The sequence below is a fragment of the Anarhichas minor genome, unplaced genomic scaffold, assembly GCF_050575085.1.
Source record: "Anarhichas minor isolate MPS153535 unplaced genomic scaffold, ASM5057508v1 ptg000003l, whole genome shotgun sequence".
NCBI lineage: Eukaryota > Metazoa > Chordata > Actinopteri > Perciformes > Anarhichadidae > Anarhichas > Anarhichas minor.
In genome coordinates this window covers 18,654,113-18,680,395 of record NW_027466449.1, presented here as the reverse complement: position 1 = coordinate 18,680,395, position 26,283 = coordinate 18,654,113, and the positions used below count along the sequence as shown (strand labels likewise).

Here is a 26,283-nt window from a genome sequence, read left to right as displayed (position 1 = left end):
GAGGGAATGGGAGTAGAGCAAAGGGCATATGATCTATTGTCAGTGGTGGAATGTGGAGCCTTTACTTCAGTAAAAACTGCAGTACCACGGTGTAAAAACACACATTTTAAGTAAAAGTAAAAGCATTCCAAACAGTAGGTAGTAAAAGAAAGGAATAATTATCAGGAAAATATGATTAAAGTATCAACAGTTAACAGTTAAAATACTGTCAGTGTAATATTATTATATTATTTGATAATTATTACTGATGCATTAACATGTAAGCAGCATTTTAAAGTTGCAACTGGTCAAGAGAGAGAAACATTTAACATGCATTATAAGAAAAACTGAATTATTTTTAAAATATGTGCATTGTACTATATATATATAGCAAAAATGAATATGAAAAATATTGGTATATATATATATATGATATAAAATGGGATCTATTGTTTAAGTTCAAAATACAGGAATTGTCTAAATAAGAATATCACTTGAAATGTGGCGTATAAATACACATTATTAATGCCAGCGTAAATCAGAGTATTGCACAGTTAAGTCAGCATTGCACAGTTTAGATATAAATAAATATAATGATGGCATTCTAGCTGCTGACAGGGTTGAAATAAACTCAAGAATGACTTCCTGAGGTGCTCAGTGCTGCATCTCAGTGGAATGACGCTTGCCGAGACGACTCGCAAGATAAATTTACAGTACGCATGCCCCGGAGCTGCGGAACTGGATGACTGCTCGGCCCATTTTCTGTATCCAGTGTAGCATTAAAGCATGGGGGAATTAGCAAACCAGCTAACTAGCCAGCTGTCCGCTAGTTAACTTGATAATCCCACCATGTTTTGATGCTACACTGGTTACAGAAAATGAGCCAAACAAAGTTGTCGATCATGTGGCGATAGCATTGTGCTCTCCTACGCTTTAAAAATAGTGTGTAGATGAAGCATTAAATAGTAATTTTAGTAATTTAACGGCTGTCGAGTCCGCTAATGCCGAGGTTGCTAATTCTGCCATGCTTTCATGCTACACAAACTGATGTCCGACACTTATTGTGTGCTTTCCTACACTATGAAAAGAGTGTGGATGAAACAGTAAATTGTTAAAGTTTTACTCATTTATTCTACGCTTCTAAAATAACTACTACACTCCTCATTTCAGTCTTTATGTCAAATCCTGCGTAAGTTAGCCCGCTACAACTGTCGCAATGGCAACAAATATGGCCGCTGCTGTGACCATCCTGCTACATTGATTTGAATAGGAATGTCCATTCTACTTCTTTCTGTCAACTGAATATGTTAATGATCTTCTAATACTGGAAATTGGATGTACCCAAGAAAAGAAAAGGCTTCAAGGAAGGACCCTCGGGTGTGTAACTGAATCAGGTGAAGTTCTTGAAGTGGATTGACGGGAAAAGAAAACATGGGAGGGACCTCGTGTGTAATTGGAGCAGGTATTCTGCAGACCTGCCATGACCTGTCCAGCCGCTTTACTAGTTAGACTTGGAAGGCGTCTGGTGGAGTTTTATCGTCATTAAAATAGCGCACTGAAGAGGAAATAACGTGAAGCACCTGTGCTGGTGGCAGTGATTTAACCATCAATGGCTCTTTAAACGACAACTACTGTGAAGTAAGTCTGATATTGGTAATACGCAGCCATTAGCTTTATCTCCAACTGCTAATATGTGTTTTGTAAGAATTTTATCTTTCGTGGGTTGTACATTTAAATCATTTCTGGTTGTATATGTGCTGTGCTGTCCAACTGTCAGTTGACGCGACAAGTCTTACCGGGTTCTCTGACCTACAACGTGAAGCTAACTTCCCTATCTATAACCGTGTGGCGGTGTCGTGATTCAGGTCACTTCTGTAGTCTTGGTGACCGGCGGAGAGAGCTGCGCACGCATCTCAGCCTCACCTGCCATGTTAACAGGGTAAAAAAAACAATATAATACCATCCAACAACAATGTAACACCGTGGAGGATGCTCTTTTATTTGACGACACGTATTTCAACATAACGGTGAGTAAAATAAACTATCGTCGCTTTGAGCCGTTTGTTACGGAATGAGCTGTGCTAGCTTGTGACTGACGGGATAAAAACGCTCGCGCTCCGACGGTTGGCTCTGTGTTTTGTGTTTGAAACGGTAATAATGCTTCTTTTTTTTTTTTTGACAGCACACGTAGGTTAAAACGCTCGCGCTCCGGTGGTTGGCGCTGTGTGTTGTGTGTGACTGACAGGATAAAACGCTCGCGCTCCGGGGCGGTTGACTCTGTGTTTTGTGCGTGATTGACAGCACTACGTAGGATAAAACGATCGCCCTCCGGCGGTTGGCTCTGTGTTGTAATTGTAATTGCGCATTTCTGCGCCATAGAAAGACGGAAACAGACGTGTCGTCTCTTGTCAATGTTTGCGGCATAAGTTACACAGTGTAATTAATATGCAAATCTTTAATGTTTGTCGAAGGAAGTCCACAACATGACCGGGAAACGTCATCATCATCATCATCATCAGAGCTAACGTTACACCGTGTCTTGGCCTATCAAAATAAAAACATGTCACCCTGCGAGGAGAAACTGCAGTGATCTTGGAGTGATCTAAGCAAGATTAGCTTTATATAATACAGGAAAACCTACTCCTGTGGGAAGGGGTTTGTGGTTTACTGGGATATTAAAGATCCCATCAAGTAGAAGAAGGGATTCTTCACCAACACCAGTGGTCCTTTAAATGCCCATTACAGGGAGTTTTCATCCGGTGTGTGACTGATCATCCATGACTGGATCTATGGATACCCTGCCCTGACTCCCTTATACCCTCCTCAGGCTTCAACAGTAGTCATGCACAGCAGCCCCGCGGCTGAAATGGTGGCCACCGGCTACCCGGGTGGATGCGTGGCGGCGGACAAAGATGCCAATCCGGAGACGACCCTGGGTAGCAGCGCCTACTCTCCCGTGGACTACATGAGCATCACCAGCTTCCCAAGGCTGCCGGAGGACGACGCCAACACCACGTCTGGGGAAAACACTCTGAAGTTACGCAAAGAGGACGACAACGTCCTGAGTGAGCAAGATACAGGTGAGTCAGGGCGGAGGAGGGGGGTACTTCTGGCTTCCTTGCTCGGACCACACCCACCTTCAAACCCGGCCTTTATTTTGATTTTCAACGACACACCTGTAGAGTTTTGTGACTGCATTTTGCACGAGTATGATGCTGTTGCACTGGACAAAATCTCCACAGACATTTAAACCTTGCAAAGCACTCAAAACCTCCTCTGTGGTAATTTCTGCTTACAGGACCACATTCAGCCATGATGACACACACACACACGCACGCACACACACACAGAGACTCACAACATCAAAACAATCCTGGATTGTGGTCCTGGATACACCTACAGTAGCAGGAATTACCTCAGAGGTGGTTTTGAGAAATTTGGCAGGTGTCCGCCTGTCTGTGGACAGAAGGTGTGGTGAGATAAAAGTAGGTCGAAGGAGACAGGTGTGGTTTGAACAAGGACACAGAATACACACACACACACACACACACACGCACACACACACACACACCCGTAACACCTCTGGCCGGATTTGGTGTCACGAGACTTTGGGTGTTGTCCGAGCAGTAGGAGGTAGGAGGTAGGAAGTGGGGAAGTGCTACTCACTTTACACCACTGGCGCGATTGTTATGCTGTGATACCCAGAACAAGATGGTCTCTACTTATATTAAATATATTCAGTTGAGAAAAGCAGCAAATCCTCACATTAGCTGGAGCCAGAAATATTGACTTATCAATCATCAAAATAAGTGTTAATTTGTGGATTTCACACATGCAGAATCCAGATTTGTTTTGTTTGTCCTCCAGTAAGCATGGCCACTTTGAATTTACACATTTATTAATGGAGTTTGATGTGAGAGAACAGAGATTTTCCTCTTTCCTGTTCAATCCGACCCTTTTTCTTTCGTGTTGCGTTTGTACGACCCACCCAGACCCCGATGGGTTTCTGAAGTCTGCTCGCCTCCAGCGCCTCCCCTCCTCGGCCTCGGACCTGGCCAGCCACGAGATCGCGTCCCTGCGGGAGACCTCCAGAGACCCTTTCACAGAAGACTGCGCCTGTCAGCGAGACGGACTGACGGTCATCATCACAGCCTGTCTCACCTTCGCCACAGGAGTCACAGTAGCTCTCATCATGCAGATCTACTTTGGAGACCCCCAGGTAAGGGCGTGTGTACGTTATCCTGTTCCTTTATGTGGAATAAAGTAGCTTTCACATACAGGTGATTATAAGCACTACTTCCCCTTAGCTCAAAGGCGTATTGACAATCTCCAGCTCCCTGCTTTGTTCTCCTGTTTCTTCCAAGATCTTTAACCAAGGAGCCGTGGTGACAGATGTGGCCCAGTGTACGTCCCTCGGCTTTGACGTTCTGGAGAAACAGGGGTCCAGCGTGGATGCTGCCATCTCTGCTGCGCTGTGTTTGGGGATCGTCCACCCTCACACTTCTGGTATCGGAGGGTGAGTGACGGAAACATGTTATATCTCTTCTCAACAGGACGTTAAATACAAAGCCTGTTGAACACTTTGTACTCTGCTAATGTTTAGCGGTGGCGTTATGTTGGTGCACAACATCCGTAAGAACGAGACGAGGGTCATCGACTTCAGAGAGACGGCGCCGTCTGCCATCCACGAGGACATGCTGCGGACCAACCTCCACCTGAATGTAAGGTGTTGTTTTTACTTAGATATCTGGCTGATACGGACTCAAATAGCTGGATGATTGGCTATTTATTGCTGACAATGGGGCCAATCTATTCAATTTTAATATACTGTCTTAACAGCTGTGAGTGCTAACAGCCATGTTGGTTGTTTACGTTCATAATAGTAATTTTAGGGGCGTGGCTTTGGAGGGAGGTCTGAAGGGACGATCTATGGTAACTTTCTTGCTAGATTCAGCAACTTTTGGAGCTAATGCTGCTAGCTACTCTCATTGGAGAAGCTGGGTTTTTAGGTTTAGATCATTTAATAAATCTAGCGTACTCTTGATGGTTTCAAAAGAAATACCAACCCTGCCTCTTAAGTTTTTTGATAGTAACAATTCAATCGATTTAATAATCGTTTTTTGATTTATTTAAGATTTCTTGAGTCGTTTATTTCCATGAAACTTCGTGAGCACGTCCCCAGTAAACACGAGATGTAAAGTGGTGCTTTTTGTGTGAGTCTTTGTGGAGAAACTATACAGATCTGTCGATTCAGTACGAGCTTTAGTCTGCTCAGAATGTCTTTGGTCGAGGACAGCTCTACCGTATTTATTTAGTTACAAAGCAAAGCGAGGTATCAGGACTGACACAAGTCATATCGGTGCATCTATAATCTCTTTTCTAACAGTTAAATGTGAGCAGGACACAGTCTCCTGCTCATTGTTGGGTACTGGGGTTTAACTTGGTTCCTGCTGTTGTGTTTCAGCCTGGCCTGCTGGTGGGAGTACCGGGCATGCTCAGTGGGCTGCATCAGGCACACCAGCTCTATGGCAGGTATACGCTAATAACTATTATGTAAATTATATTTGTAATCCGTCCAGTCTTTCCTCATGCCAACGACATATTATAATAGACGTCTTCTGGTTTAACGGACGCTCCACATTCTTCCCTTTTGATATCGTTTGTTTCACTCCTGCTGTTATAAACGTTCGTTATCTGTTCACAGTGAAGCACTCTTTCATGACTTTTCAATTCCCCAGAATGGCGTGGAAGGATGTGGTTACCATGGCAGCAGAAGTGGCCAGAAATGGATTTAATGTCACTCATGACCTCGGTAGGTGTGATGACACTGAGATGACACCGTGATGACACCAGAAATATCAGCTGACCTCAGTCATATAGACAATAGGTGTGATCTCATCTGACTTTATTTTCTCTCTCTCTCTCTCTGTCCCCTCTGTCTCTCCCCTCCCTCTCTGTCTCTGTCTCACTCCCCCCCTCTCTCTCTCTCTCTCTGTCTCTCCCCTCCCTCTCTCCCTCCCTCCAGCTGAAGCTCTGGCTAAGGTGAAGAACCAGAACATGTCGGATGCTTTCCTGGATTTGTTCCTTCCCAGCGGCGAGGCTCCCCTCTCCGGGCTGCTCACCAGACGGCTTGATCTAGCAGCCATCTTGGACTCAGTAGCATTAAAGGGGATGTCTGAGTTCTACAGTGGAAACCTGACGCAGGAAATGGCCGCAGCAGTAAGAATAACCCCCCCTCCCTATCTCCAACTGTGACTTTATAAGTGGTCATGAATTCTGCATAGACCCACTGCACAGTGCTCTTTAACCTCGGCTTTTTACATTGTTGCTGGGGTGAAGTAATAATTCAGTACTGTCGTAACAACACAGATGGTATTTATTAGGTAAACACAATAATCTCACAGATTTATATGAAGATAGGGCTGGACAATAATTCAATATGATCATTTATCGTCTTTCAATGGAATCACATCGTGATGAAATCATATATAAGTGATGATTACAAGCACGTACGAACTTAAAGGAGCTGTATTTAAGAGTATTAATATATCATCACACAACCGGGGGTGGGGGCAAAACTCCATACAGGATAATATTGCAATATTTTTCATGGCTCTATTGTATCGATAACCGATCTGACCTTAACTGCACCTTAACCTTAAATAAGTCACAATTTCATAACCATAAGAACTGAAGAAGCTGTATGATACCGATGGTGTTCTGATTCCTGCATTTTATTTTTCAAACTTAGTTTGAAGTCTCTGTCCCACTGGAGAGCTTTTATGCTTTTGTTCGTTTAGGGTTTCTTGGTAAACTTTGTAAAATTGTGAGTTTAGTAGATGAACTTTTGGATATAGTAAAATACTAGATGACCGACATGTTTTTGACAATACAATGTCATCTAGTGATGACGGTGTGCAGGACAAAGATTACTCGTAAAAATGTTAAACTCTGCATTTTTTTTTTAATAGGTGCAAGCGAGAGGCGGAGTGCTCTCAGAGGACGACTTTGGAAACTACAGCACAGTGTTACAGCAGCCAGCAGAGATCATCTATCAAGGTAAAACACACCGTCTCAACCTGCATCTGAAGAATAAATAAAGTTAATGTCTACAGTTAAGAGTGGGAGACATCGCTGTTAAATTCCTTCCTTTTTATTCCCACAATACAGTTTTCACTCTCCACATATATATTCATCAAAACATTTAAAAACTTGCCCTCTTTATTATATAGAAGCTATGAGCCTTCAGGGCTTTTGTTCAGATTGCAGGTAAATCAGGTTTGTTTCTTGAACCAGATGTTTAAGTTAAGACAGATGCAGGCTCTGGTTGAATGCAAATGTAACATGGTAACAGCCCAGCTATCTTCTGACGATACTTTAGCTTCTTATTGGTTTTTAAATGAGCTTATAAACTGGATCGTACACGTTGACTCCAGTCTCGCATCTCAAGTTGATAATCGGACCGTAAACAACGAGCAGCGCTCAGAAAAGGTCGTCTATATCTACATATGAACGTAGAATCAGTTTATAGATATTACATCTGTAGAAATCCGAGAAGTGATTTGAGATTTAAATTGAACGACTGCAATGACTTCTATGTTATTTTGCCACTGAAATCCTCACATGTTTTCAATGGTTGTTTCTGAAGGACACCATGTGATGGCGGCCCCGGCTCCACATGCAGGTATTGCCTTGATCGCCGCTCTCAACATCCTGGAAGGCTACAACATAACCAGCCAGGTGCCCAGAAACAGCACCTACCACTGGATAGCAGAGGTAACGCTACGAGCCGCTTCCCCACGACACGGCGTACAACAGTGAGCAAAGTGCAGTAATCCGTACGACTGTGACTGAACTGTTAATTCTGCATTCCTCTCCCAGGCGCTGAAGATATCTCTTGCCCTTGCTAGTGGACTGGGAGACCCCATGTATGACACTTCTATCTCAGAGGTTGTCACCAAGATGCTGAGGTAGAGACCCCCCGTATCATCTTTAAACATACAATGTATCCGTCCGTCTTAGTTCTATAAGGCATCGTCATTGATCCCTGCCTCTTTGTTGTTCCCACCTCCAAGTAAATCACAGGCCTCCCTACTCCGCCAGATGATCAACGACTCTCAGGCCTTCCCCGTCGGCCATTACGCTCCATCTTTCACCTTGGAGACGGGTGCGGCTGCCGCCCAAGTCATGGTCATGGGCCCGGATGACCACATCGTGTCCGTCATGAGGTACGTCCTGCTTTAGTTGAACTGCACATTTAGGAAACAAATCCCACTGACGGTTAAGGCCCCAAATCTCTCTTGAGACGCGTCGCCACAGGTCAAATCTGATAACGGCGAAAAATGGATAAGAGCAGAAATGAATGAGGGGGGAAAGCGTCGTGTTCGGCTATTTTGCCCTCGCCATCTTTGATTACGGTCGTCGCTATGTTGTATTTTTCCCAACCAATGAATGGAAGTGACCATATTTGGACTGAGGAGGAGAGACGTAGAGACGCCATATACGTCTCTGGTAGATACCTGTCAAACACCGTGTAGCCCCGCCCTAAAGCATCCCCTGCTTTATGGTCTGTTTGACTCTAAATGGACCATAATGTACTAAATGAACATCATGCTGTATTGAAGAAGACTTGAAACTAGAGATTGAGACCATAAACCCATGTTTACAATGTTTACTGAGGTAATAAATCAAGAGAGAAGTAGAGTCATTTTCTCATAGACTTCTATACAACCAGAGGAGTCGCCCCCTGGTGGACACTAGAGAGAATGCAGCCTTAAGACATGAAGCATTGACTTCACTTGGCAGAACCGGAGGTTGCCGCCTGTTCTCTACCACATCTACCAGCATCACAACAGGAAGTCAGTGGCACCAATCACCAAGCTGGATTTGCATGGTTGACGTGTTTCTGGCGATGCGTCTCGGTGGGATCAGGGCTTAAAAGTAGTGGGTTTATGTAAATGTAAAACTTAAACTAAGACCAGTTCTCTCTTTACTTGTGGCGGTTTCTTTTAGCTCTCTCAACAAACCGTTTGGCAGCGGGATAGTGACTCCTTCAGGAATCCTCTTGAATAGTCAGATCCTGGATTTCTCCTGGCCTAACAAAACACAGGACTCATCACCTAACCCGGTAATCCTGCATTCTGTCTCTTTATTTAATTATTAACAGCATTCATTTATTGAAAGAGTTGTCGTAGCTGCTCTCAGTCCTCATGTGTTTTGTTTTGTTTTGTTTTGCTGCAGCATAACAGCCTCCAGCCTGGGAAGAGGCCCATGTCCTTCCTGATGCCCACAGCAGTGAGGCCCGCCCTGGGGCTGTGTGGCACTTATGTAGCCGTTGGATCTTCTGATGGAGAGAAAGCTCTCAGTGGCATCACACAGGTCTCTCTCTCTCTCTTTCTCTCTCGTTCTGTCTGTCTTTCTCTCTCTCTGTGGAAATATGTTGTATCTTCTCTATATATAACTCTGTGTTATTCTATATATGTATATTCTGTTTTATGATCCTTCACAGGTGCTGATGAACGTTCTGTCTTCGCGTAAGAACATGAGTGACAGCTTGGCATACGGGAGACTCCACCCTCACCTGCAGCCCAACACCCTCCTGGTGGACTGTGAGTTCTTCCTGTCGATCCTTCTATTGCCCAAATATATCTGAGTCACCTGTGATTGTAGTGTTTAGGGTAGATTGGCTGTTTGATTTAATGTTCTAATTTGTCACTTCCTGCTTTAAACATGCAATATGCAACAGGATATTCCTTTAAGATAGAGAACAATGCAGTAGTTCCCTTGTGCCAGTGTTTACGTTGTCACTGGATCACATGTTTGTTTACATTATGCAAAGTAGATGAGTAGCTCGGGGGGGGGGGGGGGGGCAGGTGTAGGGTTTCAATGGCACAGTAAAATGCCTTCTCGACTTCCTGTGCTGTGGAAAGATTAATCTCCTGTGTGTCTTAAAGCTGCATTCTCTCTACTGACCATCAGGGGGCGACTCCTCTGGTTGTATAACCCTAGCCCTTTCACAGTGCGTTTTCACTTCAGGAAAGTTAATAGTAACATTTTTGATCGTCTAAGAATGTCTTGTTATTCAGCGTTTTGTTGTACTTGACTCCGCCCTCTCGTGTCACTCCTGGTAGCAAAAAAACAAGATGGCGACGGCCAAAATGCAGAAGACGTCACGGCGACTACGTCCACTTTTAATGTACAGTCTGTGATCCTCTTTCTCTCTCGCAGCCGAGTTTGAAGACGAAGACGTGGAGCTGCTGCAGGCCAAGGGTCACAAGGTGGAGAGGAGAGATGTTCTCTCATTGGTGGAGGGCACCCGGAGAACCAATGACCTCATCATAGGGGTGAAAGACCCCCGCAGTGCCGATGCCTCCGCCCTCACCATGTCCAACATGCCCTAGTGCACCCCTCCCCCCCCCCCCCACCCCCCTCTATTGCCCCATAATCACACATAATGAAGTAGAGGTAAGAGTAACACTGTCAACATGTAGGAGTCTGATCCTCCGGTAGATTCTTTTAGCTGACGACAGAGGATCAGCGTCTCACACAGCGATGCCCTCACACAACACACTCCGTAGTGTTTCAAAGTGTTTGTTCATCGCTTAACGGCTTCAGTCAACATCTTTATCACGCAGAGCAGAACTTCATGAAGTCAGATCCAACGGCACTTCAGGCCCACTTAAAAGAAAGAGATGCTCTCTCTATCTGTCTCTCTCTGTCTCTCTCTATCTGTCTCTCTCTGTCTCTCTCTCTGTCTGTCTCTCTCTCTCTCTCTCATTCTGTCTCTCTCTCTATATCTGTCTCTCTCTGTCTCTCTCTCTGTCTCTCTCTCTGTCTGTCTCTCTCTCTCTCTCTCATTCTGTCTCTCTCTCTCGATACACTCGAGAGGTTTAGAGTGGATTCACCCAGTGGATGTGAGAGATGCTGGTTTTTGGCTGTTGTGATACTGAGACGAATGTTGCTTTTATGAATATAGGATCAAATGAAATTTAACGATGAACAAATAGTTTCTTTGCACGAAATGGATAAAAACAGTAATGAAGCCACACCACTTACAACACGTGCATGCTTTGCGATTCTTCCACTGCCTTTCGCCATCATTTGAAGTGACACGTGAGATCACATGGGATGGTGGCGGTGATAATATTTACACTAGTGATTCAAGCCTTTGCATTGTCACACCTGAACTAGGCCGTTCTACACTAAACCATTCTGTGTCCTGCTCTTTATGTGGCGTGTAACTGTGATTAGATGTTGTTTGGTGCAGCTGCTGGAGTTTTAACCCATCAATCCAATGGCTCCTCGGGACCATGTTCAGAATCATCCACTGATTTTTCTTAAACGACAGGATTTGTTATATTTTCACAGGTTAAATGTCACTGAATATGTGTATTTAAATATATAATTTATGTAGCTGTTGCATGATTTTGTTCTCATTTTAAAGTTCTCGCTTACATTTGTATTTTTTTATTTAGAGCAGGGATACTTGTTTTTAGAACAGGAATAAATCGGATTATTTACTGATGGATTGAATGTAATCTGTCTTGTTTTTATATGAACATTTGTTGGGCTGTATAAATTATTTCTTCTGTTTTTAACAATGCATTCAATCAGCTCATTTTAGACAATGCTGTCATGTTTTTTTCCGTCCACTTATTTTAGGCAGTATGTTTGAAGTAAGAACAGCCTTTTGTAAAGCATTGCATTCTTCCGGTATGGCTCATGCTGACTGATCAAATGAGCCTGTTGTTTGGGCACTCGTGCAATATGACGCTTGTTTCCTGTACCGTAGAGAACCAGAGCCTTAAAGGACACATTGGCACACCTGATGTTTGTTTTCACGTGCATTTGTATCTGATTTTAATTTTAAAAAATCAGCACCATCCAAACTCAAGAAATAAAATGTTTGCACACATCCCAATGTTGAAGTGTCGCCCCTTTTTGTGCACATTTGGTGCATCTGACCTGGCTTTTTATAACCTGTTATTAATAAATGATAGTGTCCAATGAATGTGCACACAAATCAGGATTCTGTTGCAAACATTTATTTAGAGGCATCGCAGCAATTAAACTCAAGTGTTTTAGATGGATTCAGAGAGAGAGAGAGAGGACCCTAGAAAACTAAACTTTGAATTCACTTCAGAAAACAAGTCATTTTAAGATATTAACATACATTAAACATTTTAATATAAATATGAAAAAATGCTTTCAACTTTACTTGATTTGTGTCTTAACTACTTAATATTCCTTATTTTTGTTTCACTGCTGAAATGTTTTGTTTTACTTAAAAGGGACGTTGCTTCTTCTTCTTCTGGGATTTTATTTTGAAAAGCAACACCGGAAACAGTTTTTTTCTTCCCGTTAGCTTGACGTCGCTTCTGACGTTGTCTGTGTTTCATGTTTTGTTAGCTAATCTGAGCTAGCTAGATGTCGACTGGACGAACTTAATCAACAGATGAATATATGCGGTAAGTCGTTTGCAAATGCATGAATCTTACCGCGAGCGTTGTGGAGCAAGTTACGGTAAAAACAACCGAGAAGCTAATACGTTGTGTTTCAATGCATTCACGATGAATTGACTGCAGTGGCTACTTAGCTAACGCTAGCATTTAGCTAACTGGAGCTTTCGGAGACGCCAGCAGGAACCGCCTTTGACATTAATTTTATAAATCCTCTTTCATAGTAAGATGACTGATAGAAACGTAGTTATTCGTGGTGCGTGTTCGTATCAGAACAATTACATGAGAATAGTGGACATATTGTGTTCTTGATTTCTTTACGTTAGCCGACGTCTGCGCTGAGGCCCAATGCTACATCCAATGCTAATAGCCAAGCTAACCAACGGTTGATTTATCCACCGTAACGTCAACTGACGTTAATTAATTAAGCTCTCTCTCTCTTTCTATATATCTCTCTCTCTCTCCCTGTCTCTCTCTCTCTCTCTTTCAGCATGAAACGGTTCAAACCCCACTCCTAGTCAGAGGGGGAGGATGGCTCATCGATGTTCCCCACCTTTGCCTTCTTCGTCCCAGAGGACCGAGCACCTGGAGCCGGATAACGACTCCGACGGGGACTCTGGTGTCGGGGAGGATGCTGACAGTTGCCATGGAGGAGCAGGAGCAGCAGAAGAAGAAGAAGAGGAAGTCAACAAGCGAAGGGAGGGAGAGGGTTCTGCCGTTTTTATCGCCTTCCAGGGGAATATGGAGGATGAGGACTTCTCTCAAAAACTCGAGTCTATCCTCAGTGGCATACCAAACATGCTTGATATGGGTTAGTTCAAACTCTTATTTACTCACATTTGGCACTGAAGATGCAACTTCTATCCATTCATTGTCCCTTTTTTTTAGGCTCTGAGAGGCTGCAGCCACAGCATGTGGAGCCGTGGAACAGCGTGCGGGTTACCTTCAACATTCCTCGGGATGCTGCTGAGCGACTCAGGCTGTTGGCCCAGAACAACCAGCAGCAGCTCAGAGACCTGGGGATCCTCTCTGTGCAGATAGAAGGTAACAGCGCAGCCTTCAGTCTCCAGCTCACTTCAGAACAGGATGTGTGTGTCTTAAGAATAAAGCATATAAACAAGACCCTAGTAGATGTCAGTTATACGTGTCCCCTCTGTTGTCTTTCAGGAGAAGGGGCCATCAACGTGGCTGTGGGACCAAACCGGGGACAGGAAGTCAGAGTGAACGGACCAATTGGAGCACCTGGCCAGATGAGAATGGATGTTGGCTTTCCAGGTCAGCCTGATCCAGGTATTAGTTTACTGGATTGATTACACATGATCTCTGGTACAAACTAACTGAATCTGTGCCTGCATGTTGGACAGTAGTTATTTTGGTAGGACAAAACGATGTAATATGCACATATTTCCATTAGGAGTGGTGAGGATGGCTAACCCGGCGATGGTTCCCCCTGGACCCGGCATGGCGGGTCAGGCGATGGTACCAGGCAGCAGTGGACAGATGCATCCTCGTGTTCAGAGACCTTCTTCACAGACAGGTTCAGGTCTTTATTTCTTGTACGTCAAGTGATGCATGTTGTAATTTTGAATATCTCACAGCATGGACAGTACAAGAATGGGTAAAAACAATTACTGCATCCACCTCTCCAACAGATGTTATGGATCCGATGATGCCGGGTATGTCAGTTCAGCAGCAACAGCAACTTCAGCACCAACAGGCTGGTCCCCCCCATGTCTCAGGCCCAATGCCCCCTCAGGCTGCCCATCACATGCAGGCTCTGCAGGGCGGGAGACCCCTCAACCCCGCCGCCCTGCAGCAGCTTCAGCAGCAGCAACACCACCAACAGCAGCAGCAACAGGCCCAGCAGCAAGCTCAGCTGTCTCAGCTTGGACCTAGACCTCCGTTCAACCCATCGGGTCAGATGGCTGTGCCTCCTGGCTGGAACCAGTTGCCCTCTGGGGTCCTCCAGCCAGCAGCCCCCCAAGGAGGCCCTGCCTGGAGAAAGCCGCCACCGCAAGCCCAAATGGTTCCACGTCCTCCCTCTCTTGCTACGGTTCAGACTCCCAGCCACCCTCCGCCCCCTTACCCATTTGGCAGCCAGCAGGCTGGGCAGGTGTTCAACGCCATGGGTCAGGGACAATTACAGCAGCAACAGCAGCCAGGAGTGGGTCAGTTTGCCGCCCCCCAGCCTAAAGGCCTACAGGTCGGCCCTGGTGGTGTCGCGGGACCGCCCAGACCCCCTCCGCCCCTTCCACCAACTTCTGGACCGCAGGGCAACCTCACCGCCAAGTCCCCTGGTTCCTCCTCGTCTCCTTTTCAGCAGGGTTCGCCGGGGACTCCTCCCATGATGGTTCAGAGACCGACGACCCCACAGGGTTTCCCCCAGGGTGTCGGATCACCGGGAAGAGCCGCCCTCGGGCAACCGGGTAACATGCAACAAGGTTTCATGGGAATGCCCCAGCATGGACAGCCTGGGGCCCAAGTTCACCCAGGTGGGTTATTGTTGGTAATCGTCTCTCGGTAGACTGAAATCCAATCAAAAGTTGTGTTTTCCCTCCTTATGTGTGCTTTAGTATGTTATGTTGAAGTACTCTGATGTCTGCAGTAACAAACGAACACTGATTACAGGCATGCCGAAGCGTCCTATGGGCTTTCCAAACCCAAACTTTGTCCAAGGTCAGGTGAGTGCCAGCACCCCAGGAGCTGCTGTTGGAGGAGCCAATCAGCAGCTACAGAGCAGCCAAGTGATGACTCACACAGGTAAAACATTCACTGTTTACCCAATCACAAAGATCTCATGTGGAAAGGACATGTACTGAGGCTCGATATCTTACATTTGAAAAATAAACTCCTACTATCTGTAGGAAATGCTCTTTGACTGAAAACTAAAACACATGACTACTGAATAATAAACACTACTATAGTCCCTATGTGTGAATCACTACTATACTACTAAATATGAACTACTTAAATACATAAAACTTTATTTTCCCCTCAGATAGATGCAATTATAGCACCACGCTTAACATTCATTTATAAGCTAATTTCTGAGATGGTAGTGACACAATGAATAGCTGTAGCCTGAAGTTCATCAACAGCACAGCTAGTGGACTAATTAAGAATAATGGACTGAACTGGCTTTCCTGTTTACCGGCCACATAAACCACCAACATCAGGAACATTTATTACAGCTGCATCCAGTGTTCTTTAGATTGGACTTCAAGCCTCACAGTGATTAAGATCTTAAGTCTTAATTTAGAATGTTAAAATAATAATTTAAAATATTACTCATGCTTGTTTCTTGGTAATGTATGAATCAAACTTGAACACTGTCGGAGGAACACAAACGTACAAGATTGCAGAATTGTTCTATGAAACTCAACGACGGTGTACTTGGAAGATTTGTTCCTAATGTTAGATTTAGTTGCTAAAAACTTTGCAATGAATCATTTGCCCTCATGTGTTTTTTATCAATTAAAATCTATATATAAAACATGGAAACAAAACAATTCTTATTTTCAGGTCATTATACACCAATGAAACATAGTTATGAATATTATATTCCATTTCTGCCAATTAATCCCCCTAAATGTTCCCTTTAATAAACTGCTTTGGTGTGTAAACAGCCTCATTTGAGACGCTATGGCTTAACCTGCGGTTAGCAGAGCACATGTTAGCTTATTACCGGTGTTTTCTTTCCTCTTCGTTTTACAACAGGAGCTCCGCCATCAGCCTCCGCACCAAACTCGATGCAGGGTCCACCCCACGCCCAGCCCAATGTTATGGGTGTACAAAGTGGCATGGCCGGTCTGCCCCCTGGTACAACGGCTGGGCCCGGTATGGGCCAGCAGCAGCCTGGCCTCCAGACCCAGATGATGGGCCTCCAGCATCAGGTCCAGCCTGTGTCTTCCTCCCCCAGCCAGAAGGTTCAAGGCCAGGGTGGAGGTCAGACTGTCCTCTCAAGGCCCCTCAGTCAAGGGCAGAGAGGAGGGATGACCCCACCCAAGCAAATGATGCCTCAGCAAGGCCAGGGGGTGATGCATGGGCAGGGTCAGATGGTTGGAGGCCAAGGGCACCAGGCCATGCTCCTGCAGCAGCAGCAGCAACAACAACAACAACAACAACAACAACAGCAACAAAACTCCATGATGGAACAAATGGTTGCCAACCAGATGCAAGGCAACAAGCAGGCATTTGGAGGCAAGATTCCAGCTGGAGTCATGCCCGGCCAGATGATGCGTGGCCCTGCTCCAAACGTTCCAGGTAACATGGTTCAGTTCCAGGGCCAGGTTGGCACTCAGCAGATGACTCCACAACAGCAGCAGCAAATGGCTCAACTCCAACAACAGCAGTTACAGCAGCAGCAGCAGCACCAGTTGCAGCAACAGCAGCTGCAGCAGCAGCAGCAGCAGCAACAGCAACAACACCAGCAGATGAACCAGCAACAGCCCCAGCAGGTTCCTATTGCTGGCAACCCTAATCAGGCAATGGGCATGCATGGGCAACAGATGAGGCTCCCTGCTGGTCATCCTCTTATCCAACAGCAGTTGCAACAGCAGCAGTTACAGCAGCAGCAGAAACAACAGCAACAGGCCATGTTACAACAGCAGCAGCAGCAGCAACAACAACAACAACAACAACAGGCAGCTCAACAGCACCCTCATCCTTTGGGAGATCCTAATAGTGGGACAGGGGACTTGGGGGTCCAACAGATGGTCCCTGATATGCAGACGCAGCAGCAAGGCATGATCGGGGGCCCTCAGCACATGCAGATGGGAAATGGCCACTTTGCAGGTCATGGCATGAACTTTAACCCACAGTTCCAAGGTCAGATGCCGATGGCGGGAGCCTGCGTACAGCCAGGAGGCTTTCCCGTCAGCAAGGATGTAACGCTGACTAGCCCACTGCTGGTTAACCTGCTGCAGAGCGATATCTCAGCCAGCCAGTTTGGACCAGGAGGAAAACAGGGAGCAGGTGCGGGCAATCAGGCCAAACCCAAAAAGAAGAAACCGGCAAGAAAGAAGAAGCCCAAAGAGGGAGAGGGACAACAGCAAGTCGAGGGACTTGGGTAATAATTTATATTTCTTACAGGTTTGTTTTTGTCATGGTGGACAGTTGAAGAAAGTTGTTTCTCTGTTCCATTAATTCATTGATTCAGAACCATCTATTTATTCTCTTAGTGGTCTTGATGTGGCTGCTGGCATGGAGGATTCCGAACTGCCAAATCTGGGTGGGGAACAGAGTTTGGGTTTAGACAACTCCGGCCAGAAACTCCCCGAGTTTGCCAACAGGCCTGCAGGTAAATAACAGCATTAATCTATTTTGGCAATTATTTTGAATCTGCATTCAGTTGCTGATTCTTATAGTTGTAGCAGCTTGACAGTACGCTCTCTACATTTCTCTCTCTACACTTTATCTAGGCTTTCCTGGCCAGCCTGGAGACCAGAGAGTATTACAGCAGGTACCAATGCAATTTATGCAGCAGCAGCAACAACAACAACAACAACAGCAGCAGCATCAACAACAACAAATGCAGCACATGCAACAGCAACAGATACAACAACAACAAATGCAGCAACAGCAACAAATACAACAACAAATGCAACAGCAGCAAATACAGCAACAGCAGCAACAATTACAACAACAACAACAGCAGCAGCAGATGCAACAGTTGCAGATGCAAGGTCTCCAGAATACTCAGGGGCAGCAGGTGATGACGGGGCCACAGACTTCAGGTCAAGGCCAGCCTCAGATGCACCCTCACCAGCTGCAGCAGCAGCAGCAACAACAGCAACAACAACAACAACAGCAGCAAACTCAGCAAACTCAACAGCCACACCTGCTACAACAGGTATTATTCTCTTTGTGTACCGTAATGACAGTGTTTGGTATCAACACAATTGTACGCAGTTAATCTATTCATACTTAAAGGTGCAAAATTCGAAATGCAGAGCATGTCTATGATTTGGGGGATTGCCCAACATGGCTCTCAACCTGGAGACGGCTGAGCCAGCGACTAGCAGCTAACTGTGCTAACAGCACGAACCTATAACGGCAACGCTGCTGACAGAAATAACCGTTTTAACGTGGGCCTATTTTGTATAATCCTTAGGCATTTAGATAGTGCTTTTATCAGTGAACTATTTGCGATAGTCACGTGATCGTGCCAAGTTACAAAAATTCAGAGGTGCACGACCACTTGCACCACGGCCGTGATTACATAATTTTCTGCCGCATGCCGGCTTCACTACCACGAGTAAAAACTTAGCTTTATACTTCCACGACTCCGTTGTGGGTTTGGAAGGCATTATCAGTGGTAACCGTCATATGAGCGCAGAGCGGCGGCTATTTGCTAACCAGTGGGGCACACACACACACGGGACACCGGCTACATAACCAAACCACAGAACAGCTCTAATAACAACACACACAAAGAAAGAGCGACTTCATTCTCTGCTCAGGACGCCGCTACTCTTCTATATCTTTACATAACAAACAGTTGTTTACTGCTATTTTAATCCTCTCAGTTTCTAATGTAGCACCTTTTTTAATGGTGATCCCCATTTTGCATTTTAGCAACAACAACAGCAGCAGATGATGATGATGCTGAAGATGCAGCAGGAGCAGGCAAAGAATCGCATGTCCATCCCTCCCGGAGGGCAGATCCCTCCTAGGGGCATGGGCAATCCACCGGAGGTGCAGAGGCTTCCTGTCTCACAGCAAAGCAACATGCCTGTAATGATCAGCCTTCCAGGACATGGAGGGGTACCGCCGTCACCTGACAAAGCAAGAGGGATGCCCCTGATGGTGAACCCACAGGTGAGGGCCATGTGCTGCAGCATGTGTAAACACAATATTACTTGTGAGAGCACTGTTGTCTATTTTCTTGGGAGTGACATTGTACGTTTTGTATTCCATTCTAGCTTGCAGGAGCTGCGCGAAGAATGTCCCATCCTGATGGAGGACAGGGTCCTCAAGGCACTGGATCTGAAGAAGCCATTGCAGGGGCTCACCCGAAGCAGCCTGGCGGCCCAGAAGTTGGGGTGCAGCATCCTGGAAATGGAACCCAACAAATGATGGCCAATCAGGTCTCCAACGCTCACATGATGAAGCAAGGCCCTGGTCCATCACCAATGCCCCAGCACACCGGAGCCAGTCCCCAGCAGCAGCTACCTAGTCAGCCTCAGCAAGGAGGCCCCATGTCGGGCCTTCATTTCCCCAATGTCCCCACAACTTCACAGAGCTCCAGGCCCAAAACCCCCAACAGAGCCAGCCCCAGGCCGTACCACCATCCCCTCACCCCGACTAATCGTCCACCCAGTACCGAACCCTCCGAAATCAACCTTTCACCTGAGAGGCTTAATGCCTCTATTGCAGGGCTGTTTCCTCCCAAAATCAACATTCCTCTGCCTCCCAGGCAGCCTAACCTAAACAGGGGATTTGATCAGCAAGGTCTTAACCCGACAACTCTGAAAGCCATTGGGCAGGCCCCTCCTAGCTTAAATTTACCAGGCAACAACAACAACAACGGCAGTGTGGGTGGAAATAACAGTCAACAGCCGTTCTCTACTGGTGCTGGAGTAGGAGGTGTAGGCGCTAAACAGGACAAGCAGCCTGGAGGGCAGGCTAAGAGGGCGAGTCCTAGCAATAGCCGGAGGTCCAGTCCAGCCTCGAGCCGTAAGTCGGCCACCCCAAGTCCAGGGAGACAAAAGGGGACAAAGATGGCCATCAACTGCCCTCCGCCCCAGCAGCAAATGGTTAACCCTCAGGGGCAAACCATGATGCTAAGCCCTACCTCAGTACCCCCAAATCCAGTATCTATGCCGTCTCAAGTGAGTGGGGCCGTGGAGGCACAGCAGACCCAGAGCCCCTTCCACGGGATGCAAGGTAACACCGCTGAGGGAATCAGGGAAAGTCAGGGAATGATGACAGCAGAGCAGCGACAGATGCCTCAGCCACAGCCTTTGAGGGAGTTATCAGCTCCCAGAATGGCAAGTCCTCGTTTCCCGTTGCCTCAGCAGCCTAAACCTGACTTGGAACCGAAGGCCGGCGCAGTTGATAGGCTCCCGGTGCAAACGGCACCTTTGCAGGACTCCGAGGCCTCGCCTACTCTCAGGGCAGCGCCAACCTCCCTCAACCAGTTGCTGGATAACTCGGGTATGGCAAACATGCCTCCTCGGCCCGCACAGATTAGTACTGTTAGGGATGTTATGGGAAAGGACAGCCCCAAGTCTGCTTTGGATCCAGAGAGACCGCTCCACAGTAATACCCAGAGCACAGATGTGTCAGCTGCTGCCGCTATAAATGTATCGGAAGCTAAACCCAAAACTGCTGTCCCAATCCCTACCAGCAGTCCTAATTTGCATCCCGCCTCAATTTCCAGCTCGCACCCTAGCACTAACGCAACCTCTAATACTACCACCAGCCTTAGCCAGAACCCCATCTCAAGTCTCGGTGTCCACCCAAGTCCAAATGTAAACCCAACACCTACCATCTGCACCACCCTCAGTACTAACACGAATGCCACCACGAGTGGAAGCCCCAACCCAGTCACTTCCAGTCAAAGCAGTCCCGCCTTGACTGTCAGCACCAGTTCTAACTCCAGCTCAGCTCCGAAACCTAGTCCTAAACCGGTGACAAGTGTTCACTCGGTCATACAGATCCCTGCCTCTTCTAGTGCAATTTCCCCCAATCAGATCACTGTGTTTGTCACCTCTAACCCCATAACCCTTCCCCCTCCTCCCCAGGCACCCACATCTATCGCCTCCACCATGGTGGCTGTCTCCAACAAGAACATTAGACCTCAGGACATCCGGCAGCAGGCCCCTGTCCCCCGCCCTCCTCAGTTTATCACCGCAACCCCTGTATTTATCAACTCAAATTTCCAGGTCCCCGGTGCATCTGTGGCTCCCAATACCACAATGGTCTCACAGTCAGTCACGATGGTGGGGCCTATCAAAGTGTCCGCTGCGAACATCCAACTTTCTCCTGCCCCGAGCTCCACCCAGTCCTCGGGGGCTAGCATGACCAGCACTCAGCCTACCAGGAGTGCTGTTGGACAGGTCCAGATTGCCACCAGTGTGTCTTCATCAGTCCCAGTTGGTACTCCGCCAGCACCTCAGCAAATTAACCCAGGGGCTCCCAAAACAGAAAATCTAGGTGAGGCACTTTCTGCTCAAAAACTTAGTCCCCCAGTACGGCAGCTGTCTCCCCATCCCAGCCCTTCGGCATCATCTCCCTTCCAGGCACCCCTGGCTTCTCCTCCTCTCTGCTCTAGTCCCGGGGCTGCTAACGCCATCCGAAAGAGCCCCATGTCGCCACCACCCGCTGCCCAGGTGAAAGGTAAACCTGCACAGGCGGTTGTGTCTGGTACAGCTGACTCCCAGCAGAGTCCTGTAGAAAGGCCTGCGCAGGGGCCCACCGGAGTGGTGCCACCACAGGCCTTTCATCCTCCTGCTAGTCCTGCCATCCAGATTGAAGTACTGGCTCCCCATACTAGTGCTGCTGCTTTGAACAACATTACTCCGCCTGCTGTCTTCTCTCCATCCCCAGCTCCTGGCCAGGTGGCTGTTCCCACTCAGATTATCACCCAGGCTCCAGTGCCCGCACCAGCTTCAGTCTCAAACCAGGCCCAGGTTGGACCTTCTCAAGCTCCTACAGTCACTGTAGTCGGTGCCACCACAGGTGTCTCGTCTGCTACTTTGCTCTCTACGGTTGCTTCCGTACAAAGTCCCATACCGTCCATTGTTCCAATTGTCGCTGGACCTGGACCTGCTCTGGAGGTTGCCCCCACCACATCCTCTCCAGTTGCAAACCCCAGCGGAGTTCCACCAGCTCAGCCTAACCCCCCAGCTGTGGAGCCCCCCATGCTGCCAGCTGCTGCATCTGTAGAAACCACTCAGACCACCCCAGGTAAGCACACAACTATCAAGTTAACAGGATAACGACCACTTTATGTCTGTACTCCTTGGTCAGGTCAATCAACTTTCATATAACCTTAAAGCTAGGGTTGGTAATCTTGAGGGTATGCTCGATTCAAAAAATGATCCAACGGAGAACAACCGAGCCCAGTGTTGCCAACTCTTTTCCAATGACAGCAGCTCGCAGCACTAGCTCCAAAAGTGGCTGAATCTAGCAAGAAAGTCTCCAAGTTGTCAACACTTCCCTTCCCCAAAAGTTATCATTATGACCGTAAACAACCAACATGGCTGTTGTTAGTACCAGGTGGCAAACGAAGAGTTTCTTAAAACGTGCATTCTCTCTACTGACCAGCAGGGGGCGAGTCCTCTGGTTGCAAAAAGAAGATTCTTCTTGTTTAAAAAGGAGAAACTTGCAAACTGGAGGAGAGACGGTTGTGCAAGCCTTATGCTCAACACCGTCTACACATTAACGTATTCACTCTGTGTGGTTTTAGTTGAGGAGTCCATGATGCAGATTCCTTGCTGATCATTTGTTACATATTCAAATGTTTCAGATAAACTATTTAATTCCCCCCCCAGCACCTATTCAACAAGTCCCACCATCCCAGGAACCTGCCGCCAGTGAGAAGACGGGTAAGTCTTTGTTTTAAGGAGTTGTTTAGAAAAGCTTGAATCTCATATTAGTCACTTGGGACCAGGTGGCGTAGAACTAACTCTTGTTTTTGTCCCGTTCAGGTGAAGAGGTCTCGACAGGTTCTGAGCAGGGGTAAGATTCCTTAAAAACATTTGTGTTCTTTTTAACCGCGGTATTGTTGATTAGCTTTGTGATGCTTCATGTGCTGGGGGTCTATTAAAGGTGTCCCTTACTGTTATTGATCCGCGAAAAAGTTGGCCTAGTCTTAAGAAGCCTGCGCTCTTGACGGAGAAATGCTTAGACATGCTTAGACATTTCTAACCCAACTGTGAGACTCAGGGAGTTCATTTGGTGAAAACAATGAGCGAGCACTCGGTATGTATGATTGGCATGCACCAATATAATTATTCTAATGCATGTGAGAAGCTTAAAGGAACCGTGTGGGACATTTAGGGGTTTATTGGCAGATATTGGATATAATATTCATAACTATGTTTTAATCAGTTTATAATCACCCGAAACTCAGTCGTTATGTTTTTATTTTTTTAGTAGACTTCTCTGCCGACTGAGACAAAGCGGCAAGGAGGACGGGAGGACAGAGGGAGGACAGGGGGAGGAGGACAATAGGACAGAGGGAGGACAGGGGGAGGGAGAATGGATAGAGGGTGGACAATAGGACAGAGGGAGGAGGACAGAGAGAGGGAGGAGCACAATAGGACAGAGGGAGGACAGGGGGAGGGAGAATGGATAGAGGGAGGACAATAGGACAGAGGGAGGAGGACAGGGGGAGGAGGACAGAGAGAGGGAGAAGCACAATAGGACAGAGGGAGGACAGGGGGAGGGAGGAGGGATAGAGAGAGGACAGAGGGAGGAGCACAATAGGACAGAGGGAGGACAGGGGGAGGGAGGAGGGATAGAGAGAGGACAGAGGGAGGAGCACAATAGGACAGAGGGAGGACAGGGGGAGGGAGGAGGGATAGAGAGAGGACAGAGGGAGGAGCACAATAGGACAGGGGAAGGAGGACAGAGAGAGGACAGAGGGAGGGAGGAGGACAGGAGGAGGAGGAATGACTGATACAGACGAATGTCTATCTCAATGTCATTCTCAATAAACTTCACTCATAAATGTTATTGATTTTATTGACATGTTTGTTTCCCGTGAGATATGAATGACTTTGTTCAGAGACTTTTCTGATGTAAACATTACTGTTGCTGCTCTGGAAACAATATTTAGATATATCTAAATTATAAATCACTTTAATTCTGTTCTGAATTTATTTGTTTTTTCAAAATCATATACATCTTTTTTTAAAACTAATATTGATGAAGCCATGTCTGTTCAGCACAGTTCATAGTTCACCGCTGTTTTTCCACTTCTATCACAGATGGGCAAAGAAAAGAAAGACGCCCATCAACTTAGTCCCAAGGTATGTATTTTAACACGCTTTGTGCCGCAAAGACTCGATGCAGCGGTTTCATGTCGACGTAGTGGAAGCAGTCGGGATGGAAGCTGGACGAGGACAAACAGCCGAGTCCTGAGCGGTACTGTATCTTTCACTGAGTGGAGCAGAGGTAACTCTCACCCTTTCGTCTTCAGTAACACGCCCTCGCGTTGTCCTTCCCTCCCTGGTGTCCTTCCTTTGTCCTGTCTGGTCCTCTCAGGGCCGCGGTGGAGAAGCCTAAGGGCCCGAGCAGACGCAGCTCCCGGGCAGAGAAGGAGGTGGAGGAGGAGCCGGTAGCAGACAGCGGCGTCAGGAAGCGATCGGCCAGGCCGGGAACCAGCGCTGCTGTTAAAGGTGACTCTAACACACAAGCACCGTATAAAGGAAAAGGTAGATTATCTATCGCTACACGTGGCGAGGGATGGGCAATATATCGACACATAGATTTAGTGATGTCAATGTCTGAAGATAGTCACGTTCTGATAGTTGTCTTTACCCACTTAGTAGTTATATCCACAGCACTGATGATTATTAATAAACAATCTGTGAACGCTACAATAATCAACCTCCCAATAGAGAGCTGCAGGAATGAGTCCTAAAACCAGGAGGTGACTCAGCATTTTTACAATTCCTGTTCCTTCGTCTCCAAGTCGATGTGTGTTTTTACTGGTTTTGGTTAAACGTCTGAAATAAAGTCTGTTCAACACAAGCTGAAGAGATTTTAACGTTTAGTTCTCTGATATAAAACATGTCAGTGAATCTTAAAAAGAGTCTAAATGAGACGACTAAACGAAGTCAAAGCTTCATGTGTTAAAGCTGCATTCTCTCTAGTGTCCACCAGGGGGCGACTCCTCTGGTTGTATAGAAGTCTATGAGAAAATGACTCTACTTCTCTCTTGATTTATTACCTCAGTAAACATTGTAAACATGAGTTTATGGTCTCAATCTCTAGTTTCAAGTCTTCTTCAATACAGCATGATGTTCATTTAGTACATTATGGTCCATTTAGAGTCAAACAGACCATAAAGCAGGGGATGCTTTAGGGCGGGGCTACACAGTGATTGACAGGTCTCTACCAGAGACATATATGGCGTCTCTACGTCACTCCTCAGTCCAAATACGGTCACTTCCTAAAAAACACCAACATGGTGATGGCCGTATTCCAAGATGGCCGAACTCGAGGCTTCTAAACATCAGTCCACAAACGAATTGGTGATGTCACAACGACTACGTCCACTTCGTATATACAGTCTAAGGTAGCGAGGTAGACCTTATGTCTTCTCAAATATCGATATTTGGGGAGAACACAGGCCCCGCCCTGTTCCTGTTCCTCTGACACGTTTCTGTTCTTCTCAACAGAAACTGGAGCGAGCCCCACGCAGGCCAAACGAAGGAAGTCTAAATAGACACAACCAGCGTTGTGTGAAGCCTGTGAACCGTACTGTAAATGTTTCTCTGTGAATCCGTTCCTCTGCCCCCCCCCCCCCCCCCCCCACTCCCCCTAGATTATGAACTCTTCAGTGGAGGAAGAAACCAATGTACAGATTGTGTTTTAAAATAATTATTGTCCACGCTTATCATGTGAGATTGTAGTTAGAATGTGTGCAATACGGTATGTGTTGTTGTTTTGTGTTTGTTTTTATATATATATTGAATGCTGGATTAATCACGTGAAGACTGACGATGGAGCTTGTCATGATTGTATAATTATGTTGTAAAACTGAATTAAATTTTCTACTGCTTTTTGTCCTGTGACACTGTGTTGAACTGAGTCTAATTCTTATAAGAACTGAATTAAAGTACAATTAATGAGCATAAATAGTGTTGAATGAAGAGAAGCTGGAAGAACA

General features: G+C 46.5%; 2 protein-coding genes across 7 annotated transcripts; both read left to right on the top strand.

Moving 5' to 3' along the window:
- The first annotated feature begins 108 nt into the window (after positions 1 to 108).
- On the top strand, positions 109 to 11,893 carry ggt7 (gamma-glutamyltransferase 7). Of its 3 annotated transcripts, none has more exons than XM_076101331.1 (16): positions 109 to 1,373; positions 2,807 to 3,059; positions 3,972 to 4,198; positions 4,344 to 4,495; positions 4,583 to 4,700; positions 5,444 to 5,511; positions 5,718 to 5,791; positions 6,005 to 6,198; positions 6,951 to 7,038; positions 7,628 to 7,755; positions 7,861 to 7,949; positions 8,055 to 8,207; positions 8,992 to 9,106; positions 9,220 to 9,357; positions 9,488 to 9,587; positions 10,207 to 11,893. In XM_076101331.1, exons 2-16 carry the CDS (start codon positions 2,822 to 2,824, stop codon positions 10,377 to 10,379), a joined length of 2,055 nt encoding a protein of 684 aa, XP_075957446.1. In that variant the 5' UTR covers positions 109 to 1,373; positions 2,807 to 2,821; the 3' UTR covers positions 10,380 to 11,893. The 3 variants fall into 3 exon arrangements, with proteins under 3 accessions (XP_075957446.1, XP_075957431.1, XP_075957438.1); XM_076101316.1 differs by having other exon boundaries at positions 109 to 1,617; XM_076101323.1 differs by having other exon boundaries at positions 109 to 2,006.
- Positions 11,894 to 12,324: 431 nt separating this feature from the next.
- Positions 12,325 to 26,188, top strand: ncoa6 (nuclear receptor coactivator 6). Of its 4 annotated transcripts, none has more exons than XM_076101292.1 (17): positions 12,325 to 12,446; positions 12,928 to 13,248; positions 13,326 to 13,481; positions 13,605 to 13,712; positions 13,852 to 13,974; positions 14,090 to 14,929; positions 15,066 to 15,197; positions 16,155 to 17,505; positions 17,618 to 17,736; positions 17,858 to 18,288; positions 19,014 to 19,256; positions 19,361 to 22,349; positions 22,937 to 22,990; positions 23,093 to 23,123; positions 24,377 to 24,418; positions 24,654 to 24,787; positions 25,793 to 26,188. In XM_076101292.1, the coding sequence occupies exons 2-17, from the start codon at positions 12,969 to 12,971 to the stop codon at positions 25,837 to 25,839; spliced, it is 7,080 nt and encodes a 2,359-aa protein (XP_075957407.1). In that variant the 5' UTR covers positions 12,325 to 12,446; positions 12,928 to 12,968; the 3' UTR covers positions 25,840 to 26,188. The 4 variants fall into 4 exon arrangements, with proteins under 4 accessions (XP_075957407.1, XP_075957396.1, XP_075957390.1 ...); XM_076101281.1 differs by having other exon boundaries at positions 13,852 to 13,980; XM_076101275.1 differs by having other exon boundaries at positions 13,605 to 13,727.
- The last annotated feature ends 95 nt before the right edge of the window (positions 26,189 to 26,283 follow it).

What these genes read in the sequence shown, in the direction of transcription:
- ncoa6 (XM_076101267.1), top strand. Translation starts at nt 12,969, where the DNA reads ATGGCTCATCGATGTTCCCCACCTTTGCCTTCTTCGTCCCAGAGGACC. An exon ending in CCCATCAACTTAGTCCCAAG is followed by an intron (nt 24,419 to 24,653) that starts GTATGTATTTTA and finishes TGGTCCTCTCAG; the next exon opens with GGCCGCGGTGGAGAAGCCTA. An exon ending in AACCAGCGCTGCTGTTAAAG is followed by an intron (nt 24,788 to 25,792) that starts GTGACTCTAACA and finishes TCTTCTCAACAG; the next exon opens with AAACTGGAGCGAGCCCCACG.
- ggt7 (XM_076101331.1), top strand. Translation starts at nt 2,822, where the DNA reads ATGCACAGCAGCCCCGCGGCTGAAATGGTGGCCACCGGCTACCCGGGT. An exon ending in GGACCAACCTCCACCTGAAT is followed by an intron (nt 4,701 to 5,443) that starts GTAAGGTGTTGT and finishes GTTGTGTTTCAG; the next exon opens with CCTGGCCTGCTGGTGGGAGT. An exon ending in TAATGTCACTCATGACCTCG is followed by an intron (nt 5,792 to 6,004) that starts GTAGGTGTGATG and finishes CCCTCCCTCCAG; the next exon opens with CTGAAGCTCTGGCTAAGGTG.